Here is a 15413-nt window from a genome sequence, read left to right on the forward strand (position 1 = left end):
CTGCAAAGGCTGAGCACGGCTAACAAGTGCATTTTAGACTGTGAAAGGCACGTTCACGTACATTCTCTCCCACCGCCGTGACAGCCTCCTGGTGAAGTGGGTATCACAGCCCTGACTCCACAGGCGAGCCAGTGCAGTTTAAGTGATGTGCCTGTGGTCCCACAGCCGAAAGGAAGCCAAGCCAGTGCCCGACCCAGGTCTTCTGACTCCAGGTCCACTGGACTGGCTCAAAGTTGTGACCACCACATTTCGGCACTACTTTCAGGCTTGAAGCATTTTTTAAATATTTTCTTTTAACTGAGGTTATACACGCCTTTTAAAAAAATACCGGAACAACCCTCCCCCCGACCCCTCATGGCACCTCCTTGACCCAGAGACACTATTTTGTTTTGACAGGTGTTTGCTCCTTGGGCCAGAAGGATTCTTTCCCTGGGTCAAAGCCTGGACCACAACACGTGGGGGAGGCCGGCAATCCAGCCGCACACAGTGAAGCTGGCCCTCCCAGCTAGCTTGGCAACACGCTGCTCCAGCTTTCTCACGCCAGGTCATCAATGCCCGTGTTTGTTTTCAAAGGAAGGGTGTGTCACAGACAGTAAGGGAGTGGAAATACCTTTATCCACAGGAACTGTGGGAGCAGGGAAAAAAATAAACAAGGGCAAACGTTCCAGGGCAACCAAGGTAAGATATGGACAAAGGAGAGTGGAGAAAAGGGAAGCTCGTACGCCAAGGGCAACAGATGGAGGAAACACTCAGGCCATCAGGCACCCCATCCCTGCAGTGAGCTGGACCGGGGACTGCCACCTCTAGTTTGGCTTTTTCTAGGACAGCAGTGCCACCTTCTGTTGCGTAATCAGAACACCTCAGCTGGGTTGCCCATAGAAGAAAATTGAAGTGAGAGAAAATGATATGATGGAACAGAAGAGTCAAAGAGTTCCGTTTGCTGTGGAACGCTCGGTCACCTCCTCCAATCTCCTTCTCTCTAGTTTAGGGCAAACTCAGCAACCCCAGAGCCCAATCTCTGCCACCCTGGGCTGATGGATCAAGACCAAAAGGCTCCCTAGAGGTGAGTCTCTGGAGTTATCATCTTAGTCAGACTCTCAAATATGGGACTTTGCACCCAAACATCCAAGTGATAAAAATTCGGGCCATCTCCACAGTCTTTACACTCGACACTTGTACTTTCTAAAGTCAACAGATAATGAAGTTAGAGAACACTCAACTTTGCTTATCCATAATGCCCAAGTCCTTTTCCAGGAAGCCCCTTGGGGGTTCAATTCAACCCTAACCCACAAATTCCTTTTATGACATTCATGACAAATAGTTTCTTAAAACTTGTCTGAAAAAGGTCCAGAAACAGGGAGCTCACTACCTCCTGAAGCAGCTCGATCCACTTGTGGCCCGAGATGACAGAAAGTTCTTCATTACGTGAAGACAAACTTCTGTGTAATTCTATGCACTGCTTCAAGTTCTGCATCCAGCTGCCACCTCCCTTCCTGCACCAGAGCTTCCAACCGCAGACAGAACTGCTGGCTCTTCCCTAGTCTTCTCTCCCAGCTCTTCAGCTTCTCCTCACAGGCTGCGGTTTCCAGGCCCCTCACCTTCACGATTCCTCCCGTCTGAGTGCACTCCAGTTTAAAACACGGATTTCGATATTCCAAAACCAGACTGGAAAGGGAGCAGAGGTGGTGCTGCTTCTTGCAACTAATGCTACTGAACACAGACGTGTCAGACACTATGCAGCTAAGTACTCATTTACGTTTAGTTAATCCTCATAAAATAAATGAGGCAGATTTTATTATGATGCCTATTTTCCAGATGGGAAACACTGAGGTTAAGGGACTTCCCCAAGAAGAGGTGGAATTCACCCCAGGTCTCGGACTCTAGAGCTGTGACTTCTCCCCCTGACCTGGGCTGGCTCGTCTTACACTGGATGCTCTACTGCTCCCAGGGCAGCTCAAGGCCCTATAAGGCTGACAGCTTAATGCACCGGCACAGAGCAATGAAAGCAGTTATCAAACAGTTATTTTCTATCACTGACCCAAGATATTTGCTTTGAAAGAACAGTTGTTCTCAAAGTTGATCTGTGGACCCCTGGGGGTCTGCAAGGTCAAAGCTATTTTCCTAATACTAAGACATTATTTGCTTTTTTCACTGCGTTGACACTTACAGGAGCAATGGTGGGTAAACTTGCTGGCCCTTTAGAACAAATCAAGGCAATAGCATTTAAAAAAAAAAAAAAACCAGCAAAGTTCACTTAAGAATGTCCTCAGTGAAGCAGTAAAAATGATTAACCTTGATTCTTGAGGACGATTTTTTTGGCATTTCATGTGGTGACATGAGAGGTAAGCACAAACACTCCTGCACATACCGAAGTATGATGGCTGTCTTGAGGAAAAGCACATACGTGATTGAGTTACAAGCTAAACTAGCTGCTTTGTTCAGGGATCACCATTTTTACTTGAAAGAATGACTGACAGACAAACCATAGTTATGCAGACGTGGGTATCTGGCAGACATTTTCTCAAAAAAAATATGAAACATGTCACTTCAAGGAAAACTCTGATAATACCGATTGGCAATGATAAATTCAAGCTCTCAAGCAAAATTAGAACCTGGAGAAATGTGTACTCCCCACTGTGAGCATGGCAGCTTTCCAATACTTAACAGCTTGTCTGATGAGATCAGTAATGTCACTAATGAATACGACTTTTCTGGATATTATAGAACAGAGTGTGTCAGCATTTAGGGGATCTGCATAACTCAGTGAGCCAATGTTTTCCAAATTGCTAGAGTCTGCTGATATCACATCATGGCTGGGTAAAAGGACCCTTCAAAGAGCAGGAGAGACCGTGGATTCTAACACAGAAAGTTCAGTGATGAGGTTTCACATTCCACATTTCAATGAACCAACCTTTAGGAAACTACCACGTGTTAAGTTTTGATGAAGTATCAAAGAATATACACAAGTACCCGAAGGGCTATTAAAATACCTCTCCTCTTTGCCACGACCCTTCTAAGTATTTTTCAAATACTTCAACCAAAACAACGTATCTCAATAAACGAAATGCAGAAGCAGTTATGAGAACCTAGCTGTCTATTAAGCTAGACATCAGACATTAAGGAGACCTGTAGAATGGTAAAATGATGCCACTCTTTGTACTAATTTTTTTTGGTTCCAGAAATAGTCATTTCTCATAAAAATGTTATTTATAATATGTAACAGGTTGGTTATTTTAAAATAGATAAAAATTTAAAATTTTTGTTTTAACTCCTAAGATAATAAATATCAATAAAGCCAAAAAGATCAAAAGTTTTTTGGGATCCTAATTATTAATTGTGTAAAGAAACCAAAATATTTTCAGAACTGCTACAGTAAAAAATTAAAAGCACATCTTAAAAAACCAAACTAGGAAGCAGTGCCACCTAGTGGGAAAGACAGCTACGACATCGATCCATTTGAGGACAAAATAAATGACAACTTCAGTAACATATCCTAATGTTAGAAACTTCACATACTTAAGGCAGAAATATTAAAAATTAAGGGTTTAGACTCCAAAAATACTGAGTATCAACTGAAATAAAATTTAAATGTTCCAGAATAGAGGGAGGGTCGAGAGGAGTTTGAGGTGGAGGCTGCTACCTGGAAGCCAGCTCAGGCAGGAGAGGAAGTCAGGGCCAGGACTAAGACAAAGGGAGCACACAGGACTCATGCTGGGGATTGTTTCCAATTCTTGGAGATGCCTTGAGGACTCATGGTCTTTCTGTCCCCCGGTGGGTCTCTTCTAGCCACTGGGGACTGGAGGACATCTGAGCTGGAGAGCTCCACCTGACTGCCTCCATGCTCACCCTCCAAAACAACTACATCAAGTTAGTTTGACAGCTGAATTTTGTGTTCTGATTTCTGCGAGCTCCGCGGCAGGAACAGAAATCATTCCATGAAAACTTTTCATTCAACAATCAGACTTGAAATTCAAATGACTGAATGAAACACAGTAAAGCACATCAGACAAGGAGTAAGTATAAATGACATGTCTTTCCAACCTTCGTGTGGGATTGCAAAAAGGGGAGGCTGAGCACAAAACACACATTAACAAACTTCCCAATTCTGCCCTTTTTTGCTCTTCCTCCTCTCTCATAAAGACATGTCATTCCAGGGAATTTGCTGGTTTGTGTCACTGTATTCCAGAAGGGGTGACAGTTAAGTGCACACACCCTGCTCTCCAACCAACTTCCCCATGAGGCTGCAGCTTCAGGCAAAGACCAGCAACTGGACACCCCAAGGCTCCAGGCCACAAATCCTCCTTTCCCTCCACAAAGGAAGCCCCAAAACTTGGCAGCTTCTTGGGCTTATTTTACACACAGGCTCTAAGGCCCACACGCCCCAAATACTAAGACAGAAGATGAATACTAATGTGGCTGACCATTTTCCTTCTGCAAGCCCAAGCAGAGCTGTGAGCATCCTCGACCCAGACCACCCATCTACCCTCCTGCTAGTAATACTTAGACGAATTCTTAAGCCTCGGGTCCTCACTTGGCATAGAAAGGAGCCTGCATTTGCAGTTTGCAGGATTCACTTTTTTTCTTTCTCCTGCACGCTGGTGCCAAAACTTTCTTTCTTGGTAAAATGTTTTCTTATCTGTATCCTTCATAGCCTTTCATGGGTTTATTTCAGTGGCTGCACGTAGTCCTATCCAACCACACACTCAGTTCAAATTTGGAAGAGCTCATGCTATATTTTCGGATATACTACTGTTTTAGATTATAATTGGGTACAACTTTAATAAATTCTACTACATTACTTTGAAAGCTTCAGTTGGTTTCAAAGCAGTTTTTAAAGATTTTATTTTTTCTTTTTCTCCCCAAAGCCCCCTGGTACATAGCTGTATATTTTTAGTTTTGGGTCCTTCTAGTTGTGGCATGTGGTTCGCCGCCTCAGCATGGCTTGATGAGCAGTGCCATGTCCATGCCCAGGATCTGAACCAGTGAAACCCTGGGCCACCAAAGTGGAGCACACGAACTTAACCACTCAGCCACAGGGCTGGCCCCCATAATGCAGTTTTTAATGACAAAACTCGGTTCCTAGTCCTCAGGCCTAGAGTGATGAAATTAGTCTTTCTCTTTGGGGAAAAAAAAAATTTTGTCGCATAAAGAATGTTTCCTCAACAGGCACACCTGGACTAAGGCCCAGTGCACAGTACAGCAAGCCTGCCCAACACAAGGGAGGCCTTAACCTTCAACATAAGAGGTCAAGTAGTGTGACAGGAAACGCAGCTAATTACTCTCGGCTGCTACCGAGAAGGAAAGGTAAGAAGAAATGGCTATGCTGTTTCAAAAAAAGACCAGTCTGTACAGTTCACCCAAGAGTGGGAGCGTACAAGCCCAGGACAACAAGGATTAGGCGTAGCATCTGCGACAGCCAGGGGGGGAGAGGCCTCACCTCGTCTGACCTGCTCATGGCCCTTCTTCACATCCAGACGCCTAAAGAGAACCCAGAGTACACAAGGCAGCTCTCGTGGCTTCCTGATTCTAGAAACATTCCCACACCTGACTCACCTGCAGAGCAGTGACCCCACCAAGCCCACCTGGGTGCAGAGCACAGGTGGGCTGCTGCACTTAGCCAGGTCTCTCAAGAGCCTTTCTAGTCTGGATATAAGGCACCATCTGCGAGGCTGGAAATCCAAGCTGCCTCAGCACTTACTCATTCCAGGGGGGTCGCCAGGTTTCTCTACAGCTGGTTTCGCCCCAGAAAATTTACACATGGTTGTGTAGTGTGTTAGTGGGACAGATCGTGACCAGACATATGAACTGAGCCATAATGTTAAAATGCCTTATTCGCATCCAGCCACCCCACCACAGCCAACACCAAATACCTTTGGGTCATCAGCCTCAGGTTTTTCAGTCTCTGAATCGTCATCTTCCTACAAGACAAAGAATTTAGAGGATTAAGCTTAAAAGAGCGGGCCTGAGGGTTCTCACATGCATAACTATGGGTTGGAGCAAACTTATCCAGCCTGGGTCATCCCACTAAGAACCCCTCCCCTACCATATGACCCAGAACTGGAGAAAGAGAAGGGAAAAACAAGATGTTCTGGGGGAAATACAAGAACATGAGCAGCTCAAAGTCATTATTCCAGCAATGCCATAGTCTACATTAGTGAAAACGCCTGAGATTAAAAATCACAGCCATAAAAATGGAGAAAGGTTGCAATATGCTTCAGAAAAGGGTAAGACCAGGCCCCACAGGACAAAACAGGCATAGTGTTTCCAATGAAATATCAATTACTTAAAACCAGGAATATGAAGCTTTTTGTCCTTCTTTGCCTTTTATATACACAAATACATCAGACTCAGACCTACCGTGACATCGTTTGCCATCAGTGTGCCATATACTCCAGCACAACAACTAGACCCCAGCACTTCAACCCAATAGCATTTGCACCAACATGAACAGCAGGAAGGGAGGCATCAAATGACCAGAGCAAGTGACCCGAGAAAGGCAGGACTAAAGGACCATGTCCAGCCTTTCTCAGGAAAGGCTTGAGTAGGCCTTGCCTCCATCCAAGCTCTCACACAACTGCCAAGGCTCTATCCAGCCTTGTTCCTTATCCAAATGGCCTGCCTGCCACACGGCACCACAGGGGCCAGCCATCCTCCAAAGTGTGCACTGGCCTCACCAGAGCTAGCCCACCATTCTGCTGAATGCTAACGCAGGTCAAAGATCAGCTACCCTGTTAGCTGATCTGTTCCACTACCCAGAACACTCCCAAGGCACAGGAACCTCTAGGGTAAAACCCAGGAAAAAATTAAGTTTCATTTGAAACTGCTTTTTTCAATCGAGCTACACTTTAACCCAAACATTAAACAGCACTCCAGATGTTAATACAAACATCACCTGAGACGCTTCAACAAACTATACTGATGGGTTTGATATTTAACTGTCTTGTAAGACGCCAGTGGGCCACAGGTTTTAAATGCACTCTCCATAACCTCCTTAAAATGAAATCAATCACGCCAAATAATCAGAGATGCAGCTAAGCCAAATACAATCACATTTTAGAGTGTCTATATTGGGATTTGATGAGAGGATTTTACTAAAATATGAAATAAAGCTTAAATATGATGAAAATTCTAAGCAAAGTAAATGTGGAACAACAGCTCAAAAACACATACGATGCACATTTATTGAAGAAAATAGTTATGGATGTTAAGCCAGTATGTATGCACTTCAGAAAAGTCAGGAAAAGAAAACAAATTGCAAAGCTCTTCTAAATAATTTCAGTCAGTTCTGAATTATCAGCATTAATGGTGGGGTTAAGGGCATGAAAATATCTCCCAAAAGAGCATAAAATACAAAACAAATGTTTTTTAATTTGGAAAGTATTTTAATTCTAACACTCAAATATCAAGCTGTAACAAAATTTTCAAACAAATAATAAAGTACATTGAATGTTTCAATTAAAGCTGCTGCTAAACAGCCAAATTCTATATCCAGATTCAACTTTGTATGTCTTTGCGTTAAGCACCAGCCTGAATCCTTGTGTTTTGTCCAAACTTTTTCAATTCTGGCTCATGATGCCCAGGTGATTGTGTATCTAAAGTCTTTCTGGTTAATTAAGGCACAAATTCTCTTTTGTTAGCCAGCCCATAATCTTTCAGGTAAGATTTGTGATCAAGAACCAAGGGCACGCTGATAAAAAGTGCCAAGTAAAATGTCAAGAAAGAAGCTAAGAAGGATCAAACCACAAATAAAAACAAAATAATTTTCCTTCCTAATCTTTTTAATAAACTGAAAGATGTGAATGAGCACCAACCAAGATTAAAAATAACAGAGTTGATTGTAGATATAAATGACACACCAATTAGGACGATGCACTGTTACAAATGGAGTAAGTTATCTAAACAAGGGAAACCAACATTAATATCTGGGTTAAATAAAATAATCCACCATCTTCTTTCCCCAATTTGGATTCAAAGGTTAATACAAAATGGTTGAGGTGAAAACAAATTTGATTTTCAAACAGAAATACTGATATCAGCCTAATTTCCTCAACTGAAGCCAAATGAAAGGTGAGGGGGACGGGGGATGAAGTTAGGCACGAAATGGAACACTGTTAGTACAGTTTAGGTTTTTGAGAAATGAAACAGTGTTTTGAGCAGGTCTGGATTCGGGAAGAGGTTTACTTACCGACTGTTTGCTGTTCTCATCCTCCTCTTCTTCATAACCATCTTCATCACCCCCGAGGCGAGAAAAGTCATCGTCTCCATAGGCGTCAGATACCAATCCACCTTTCTCCTCTGAAACAGAGGAAAAAAGGGAAAATGGATGAATGGGGAAAAAAATGCAAGAAAATCTTTCAGTGATTTGAATGGCCAGAACCATTTCTGAAAATAAAAGGGGAGCATAAATCACATGTGAGGAACTGTAGGCCCAGATTCTGCCTTTGGGAAGGCCACAATTTAGTGTATGAAATCACTAAAAAGAATGAGGAGAAAACCAAGTACTACATTCTGTTTCCAATGCTTCCAATCCACATACTATGCCAAGTGAAGCCTTTTCTTCCCTGAACTATTATATTATAGCATGTTGTTTGAGCACCTCTTCTGATATGCATATCGCTACCTTGTATCATAAGCACCAGTGAACTCGTCTTGTCATACAAACAAGAACTCTGCCTTCCTCATTTTTGCGTGTCCCCCTCTAGAAACAGGACCTTGACCAGGGGGCACTCCAAAGGGTTCCCAATTACACCTACTGGAGAAGTAAAATCTTTTTCTATGCTCAAAACAAAACAAACAACACCAAAACCCCAAACCCTACAAATTACTGGGAAACCATTAGAGAACCTGCTGTCTGAAAACAGACCAAACAAAACTGAGAGTAGCTAACTTAGTCTAGTTTCTCCCTCATTTCCAGATGAGGAAACCAAGGCCCAGATATGTTAGGCAACTTACTCCCTTTTCTATGATCCCAAAGAAATTTGTTTCCATTTCCTAACATTGTGATTCTCAACCAGAGTAAGCCCGCAACATCACTGATGGGCTTTAACAACTCACAAAGTAATGGAATCACCGAGGAGCCTTACAATTCTCACAAAATGCCCAGATCCTACCCCAGATCTATGGAATTAGACTCTCTCGCAGTGGAGACCAGATACATACGTATTTTTAAAAGCTCCAAGATGCGTCTAGGGCACATTCCTAATGAAAAGTTATAAATTTAACAAGACACAACCCTTATCACCCGCCACGTACGTTTACTCATCGCTCTCCCCCATCAAACAAGCCCGGAGGGACAGGCAGTGGTTCAGTAGCCTTGAATCCTCTCTACCCAGCACGATGTTGGGCACGGAAGACTTTCAGTAAGTTTCGGCAGAATAATCGAATCAATGGAAGGAGACGGTCCATTCTTACTCAGAGCGCCTACGCTTTGGCCCACTCAGGACCCCGATCGCGCTTCGGGGCTCCGGGGCCCGATACTTGGGGCACAACGACCACCTCTTTCCCTACTGCCCTGCCCGAGGAGCAGCATTCCGAGCAGACACCTGATTCTCCCCTTCCAGCTCCCTACTCGGGCCTCACCAGCCGCGCTGCCCGCCGTTTCGACTCCAGCCTCGCCGTCGGACTCGGGCTCTGAATCTTCCGCGTAAACTGCCAGAGACGACAGAACACTCTTCTTCCCCGCCATCTTATACCCACAGTCCCGGCGCGGCTCACCCCAATGACTCCAAAAAGCCGACTTCCGTGCTTTTCCGGAAAAGCGACTTCTTCCGGATCCCAGGAGACCCCGCGCCCATTCCGTCCGGGAACCAATAAAAACTGCCGTTTCTGCGCCTGGCCCCGCCCCTGTAAGAGCGCTCTCGTGAAGTCATCACTGCGCGACGGATACAAGGTTGTGTGGGTTTTACCTGACCCTTAGTTCCTGGCGGTTTTGCTTCTCAGAGTTGGGGGTGGCGTATGGAGGTCTTTGCGTAGTTCTCGACCCAGCAGGCGGCAGCGGCCCGGAGAGAGCCCTTCGCTTCTGGGCGGCCCAGGGCAGCTCTGATTTCTTGGGGTGAAGAGAGGGAGGCTTCGGCTGGGGAAGGGAGAAAAGAGCGAATCTGGGGTTCAGAGGAGGAAAAGGGAAGAGCTCTCCTCCAGGAGGTGGGAAGAAAGGGATGGGGTCCTGGGGGGAAGAATGGTCATCATGGCTGCGCTTATAGAAGGAGCAGAAGGTGGATCTTAGAAAAACAGTTCCACCTTCTCCAAACTGTTTCCGAAGGCATTTGTGTTTCCTCTCGTGATCTGATTTCTAGCTCTTTGCTAAAATGTGGCCTGGGGTAGTTCAGTGTTTTTATTTTCACTGAGCATAAAGGTGGAGATGTTAATTACCCAGGAATGTATTGCTTGAGGTAGTTCACTTGCAGCTATATTGCTTGAAAATAGTATGTTGCTTGAATGTAATAAAGCAAATTTATACTCATAGAGAAAGATAAGCTGTATTTTACAAGCAGAACAGAAGATTCTTGTGGCAACCATAGGGTCATCACCTTTGCCTTAACTTTTGGCCACTGTCTGTCGCTAAGATGAGCACCCACCTTTCCTCTCCTTTTGACCCTGGGCGACGAGTCCGGAACACGTTGAAGAAGGTCTTTGGGTTTGACTCTTTTAAGACGCCTTTACAGGAGAGTGCGACCATGGCTGTAGTGAAAGGTAACATTGCCAAACTACTTCCGTTTACATTTGTGCTGGCTCTACCCTAGCACTGCTGCAGAACACCCTAGTTCTCACCTTTCCTTGGTCCATAATTGGTTTTGGAAATCTTGCGGACTTATCATCCAAAGTTTGCAGTTTTATTGGCAGAACCTCCCAGCTGTTCTGGTTCTTACATTTCCTGGTGAGAACTACAGATTATCTTTGAAAACAGTTCATAGATTCCCATTCTTGTTCATTTGTGTATAGGCAGTAGTGGGGTTGACAGGAATGGCTCAACCTAGTCACTGACTTGCTAGGTAATCCCCTTGTTGAAGATTGAGTGACCTGGGTCCCAAATAGGGAAGGAAGGAGTAATAATATTATAAACCTCAGATATGGTGACAAATGGAAGTTATCAAGAAGGGAGCAGCAGTGTAATATTAATTATAACATTTATAAACAGAAGACCTCTAAGTGATGTTGCTTCCATGTCTATACAGATATGCCCACTCATCTAGAAATATTCGGCTTTCAGTGGCTGTTTAGTCATCCATATCCCAGCCGACTCAGACTTCTTAACCTTGTAGTTGTTGTCGCCTTTACCGGAAATGGTTTGTACACATTTCCAAATCTCCCTGGATGTTATATTGAGACCCTGCCATATGCCAGACACTGCCAGGTGCTTTTCCTACATTCTCATTTAATTTTCAACAGCCTTGATGAAGAAAAAAGATGAAGGAAGCGTTGAGATGTCTTGTTTTTTTGCAGGTGACAAGGATGTCTTTGTGTGCATGCCCACAGGGGCGGGAAAATCCCTCTGCTATCAACTCCCTGCTCTGTTGGCCAAAGGCATCACCATCGTAGTCTCTCCTCTCATTGCTTTGATTCAGGTGAGGCCCAGGGGAATGAAGATGGTGGCCCAAAATGTTTAGGAGAAGGTTTTCTATAGCTGGAAATTTTACTGCTCCTTTCTTTGTTATTTTTTTGCCTCTTATTTTCTTTGATTTGCCTATCTCCCTCTCTATGTTGGGTTTCTGAATTGTCCAAATGTGAGGTTTTCCACTAGTGCATATCACACTGCTGGGTTATGAATGTGTCTTCTGGGTTTTGATGGCCTGCGGTCTCTCACTCTTCTTTGTAACTTTTTGTTGGGAGGAATATGGAACTGTATCTGTATACACATACACTCTCTCATATGTACACACATGCACTCTTGACAGGGTAGAAGATACAGATGGATAAACAGCTAAATTGATATGGAGGGCATCCCTGGTATCTTGCTTTATTTTGGCAAGGGCACAATTATGAGACAGAGAAAAAGAAGAGAAACTGGTTGGGATGCTGTTAACATCTGCTGTGCACTTCTGACTATATTTAAGGCCTGCAGATGGGCTGATAGAATCAGAAATGAGGAAGTGTGGCTGTGTGGTTAAGAGCCATCTACCGTGAAGAAAGAGAGAGACAGGGAGTAATAACAATGCCTTCCATGTTCACTAGGTCTCAGGCCTTGTGCTAAGTGCTTTATGTGCATTAACTCACCTTTGAGATGTAAAATTTTATTTAATTCTTAGAACAATCCTATTAGGTAGTTACTATTTTTGTGGTAGAGAGAGAGAAAGAGAGTGAGAAAATTGAAAGGTGAAGGTTAAGAACCAGCCAAAGAGCATGTGGCGATGAAGTGAGCTGGGATTAAATGCAGGTGTGTTGGCTGCAGAGCCTGTCCTCTCAACCCCTTCCCCACCTGTACTTCTTGTGTGCAAAGAGAAGACATTGGAGGTGGGAGGAGGACGTTTTATGGCTGGAAAATACCCTAGGGAATCGCAGTGACATTTACCACTGAGTCCTGAGGGCCAATTATACCTCTCTGGCCTCTCCTCCTTCTGCCCTCAGGATCAGGTGGATCACTTGCTGGCCCTGAAGGTACAAGTGAGTTCCCTGAACTCGAAGCTCTCAGCACAGGAGAAGAAGGAGCTACTCTCTGACCTGGAGCAAGAAAAGCCCCGGACCAAACTCCTATATATCACACCGGAGATGGCGGCCTCAGCCTCCTTCCAGCCCACCCTGAACTCCCTGGTGTCCCGCCACCTGCTCTCCTACCTGGTGGTGGATGAAGCTCATTGTGTTTCCCAGTGGGGACACGACTTCCGCCCTGACTACTTGCGTCTGGGTGCCCTGCGCTCCCGCCTGGCACATGCCCCATGTGTGGCTCTGACTGCCACGGCCACCCCACAGGTCCGAGAGGATGTGTTTGCTGCCTTGCACCTGAAGCAACCAGTTGCCATCTTCAAGACTCCCTGCTTCCGGGCGAACCTCTTCTATGATGTGCAGTTCAAGGAACTGCTTTCCGATCCCTACGGAAACCTGAGGGACTTCTGTCTTAAGGCTCTTGGACAGAAGGCTGATAAAGGGGTAAGGGCACTGAGGTTGGGGGGCCCAAGACAAACTTGGAGCAGGGGGGTGCTATCTGTGGCATAAAGATGGACATTGGTTTTCTAAGACCTTTGGTTTTTCAGCTTCCTCAGCCGGGACTAGCTGTAGCTTCTTAAAACTCGTGCCCAGAGGGTTGTCCCTTTGGTTTCCTGACATTGTTCCTCTTAGTGGGGTTCCCTCGTCCTGGAATCCTGTGGGAGGCAAGCAGCTGGCCCCTCTGAGGGTGGCCGTTGCAGAGCTATCCAAGGTTTCAGGGGAGGAGGCAGAGGAGTTAGGTAGGTTGGGTTTTGAGCTGTTTTGGTCCTACTTTGTTAGAAAGTGCCAGAGCCCTGCTAGGTGTCCTGCCTCAGAGGAGATTGTGAGGCTGATGAGAGAAAGAGCGCAGAGCTTCTTTTAAAGCAGGCCACAGTGTAATCAGCTGACTGCTTTGTTCCTCCCGATGCTGATTTTCTTCTGTGTCTCCCCATTCAGCTGTCCGGCTGTGGCATTGTCTACTGTAGGACCAGAGAGGCTTGCGAACAGCTGGCGATAGAGCTCAGTTATAGGGGGGTGAACGCCAAGGCTTACCATGCAGGTAAGGGGCACGTAGGCCACGTGGTCTTCTTCACCCTCAGAGGCCTCTTAGTGGGTCTCTTGTTCCTTATGGATCCTGGATAATCAGGTGGTCCGTCATCTTTTTCCAGATACCCACACAAAGCTAAGGTGATTCACTTAAATTCACAGAAGGGAGTGTAGACACGAATGAGGTCTAAAATGAGAATTGTGACTCCTGACTTCTCTTTCTCACCTTCTGCCCACTCGGCAGCAGGTGATGAGTTTTTATAAGCCCGGGTATTGGTGTTGTGAAAAGAGCATAGGCTGTGGAGGCCAGTGGACTTTGGTTTGAAGCGTGGCTCTAACATTGATTGAGTGCTCTGTGCCACACACAGGCTAGGGGCTTTACATTTCTTAGCTCAGGCTTAGTGAGGTTAAGTGCTTGGCCCAAGATCATACAGCTGGTAACTGATGGATTCAGGATGTGTGTACAGTGCCCAGCAGAGTGTCAAACCCAAGGTAGACCCCAAGGGAAACCCAGGGGAAATGTGAATTTCCTTCCCTGCCTTCTCCTCCCTTGCAGGGCTGAAGGCTTCTGAAAGAACACTGGTGCAGAATGAGTGGATGGAGGAGAAAGTCCCTGTAATTGTTGCAACCATTAGCTTTGGGATGGGAGTGGACAAAGCTAATGTCAGGTGAGCTCTGGTTCTTGTCTTACCTTACTGGTCGGGGCCTGGCTCAGGGTGGGGCTGCCTAGTGCTCTGCCTAGAGGACCAGGGCCATAGGCTCCTTCTAGGGCCGGAGGGGAAGGAGGCCCCAGGAAGGAGTCCCTCATGCACAGCCCAAATGCTGACAGTTCCTGTGCAGCCTGCTCCCCAGCAACTGCACAGCAGGATTCTGCCATCCCCCACGAGAGGGGACAGCACACACATTGTCAGGCTCATCCATTAACACAGGCCTGTTTGTGCACATTTTAGCAGATGGACTCTGTGAGAGGGTGGGATGAACTATCCTAAATTGCTCCCTGTGGGAAGTCAGAGGCAAAGATTTCATTCCTGTCATTCCTTGTTACTGCTTACTAACAGTCTAGAAGAGACGGGTGCATCCCAGCCTCCTAGCCCGACGCTGGCAACTGTTGAGAAGTCTTTCGCTTCTAGCCATGCCTGGCCTTCCAGAGACATTTTGGGCTACAGCCTGGAGCCCTTTGCTCTGATTAACACCAACAGTAACGCCTTGTATGATTTACAGAGCACTTTTGTGTATATGGTCTTGTTAAGCCTCACAGTGGCCCTGAGTTGGTCAGGGTAGGACTTAGTCTATGCACTAAATTTGAGAGAATACAGACTTTGGAATCAGAGTTTGAACCCTGAGTCAGCTGTGTCTTGTTAGGGGACAACTTTGAAGTCAGACACTCCTAGGCTCAAATCCTAGCTCTACTGTCTCCTTGCCGTGTCACCTTGTACAAATTTACCTCTCTGAATCATCTAGTTCATTGTCTATAAAATGGGGCTACCTCGCGTGATGGTGACGGTAAAAATTAAATGAGACAACTGTATACACTGGCTCATAGTAGGTCTTTAATAAATGTATCCCTTTTCCTCTTCAAAAAGGTTATAAAGACTTTTTCAAGGTTGTGCAGCTCAGAAGTGGCCTAATCTTCTTCCTTTAAGTCTAATATTTTTTCTACTGGGCCTCTGACTGTGAGGTTTGTTTGATTTCTCATATGTGCTGGGATTGGCCCCTTAACTCTGCTGTGGCCTCTACACTGGGCTGTTCCA

At 45.5% G+C, this 15413-nt stretch overlaps 2 protein-coding genes across 11 annotated transcripts in view; one reads left to right on the top strand and one right to left on the bottom strand.

Moving 5' to 3' along the window:
- The window catches only part of SAP30BP (SAP30 binding protein), a 34142-nt gene extending 24350 nt beyond the window's left edge, over window positions 1–9792 (bottom strand). Inside the window, exons 1-3 of one of the 2 annotated variants that reach the window (XM_008513287.2) lie at window positions 9580–9792; window positions 8186–8295; window positions 5871–5918 (exon numbers count right to left, since the gene is read on the bottom strand). In XM_008513287.2, the coding sequence (XP_008511509.1) occupies window positions 5871–5918; window positions 8186–8295; window positions 9580–9685 (264 nt within the window). In that variant the 5' untranslated portion in view covers window positions 9686–9792. The remainder of the gene's footprint in view (window positions 1–5870; window positions 5919–8185; window positions 8296–9579) is intronic. The other variant, XM_008513288.2, reaches the window with a different exon arrangement.
- The window catches only part of RECQL5 (RecQ like helicase 5), a 34909-nt gene continuing 29284 nt past the window's right edge, over window positions 9789–15413 (top strand). The window contains exons 1-6 of one of the 9 annotated variants that reach the window (XM_070559998.1): window positions 9789–9889; window positions 10463–10689; window positions 11440–11561; window positions 12562–13080; window positions 13573–13675; window positions 14219–14330. In XM_070559998.1, the coding sequence (XP_070416099.1) occupies window positions 10563–10689; window positions 11440–11561; window positions 12562–13080; window positions 13573–13675; window positions 14219–14330 (983 nt within the window). In that variant the 5' untranslated portion in view covers window positions 9789–9889; window positions 10463–10562. Of the gene's footprint in view, window positions 10141–10462; window positions 10690–11439; window positions 11562–12561; window positions 13081–13572; window positions 13676–14218; window positions 14331–15413 lie in introns of all 9 variants that reach the window. The other 8 variants (XM_070560002.1, XR_011522898.1, XR_011522896.1 and 5 more) reach the window with 8 other exon arrangements.

This window comes from Equus przewalskii, chromosome 10, assembly GCF_037783145.1.
Source record: "Equus przewalskii isolate Varuska chromosome 10, EquPr2, whole genome shotgun sequence".
NCBI classification, from domain to species: Eukaryota; Metazoa; Chordata; class Mammalia; order Perissodactyla; family Equidae; genus Equus; species Equus przewalskii.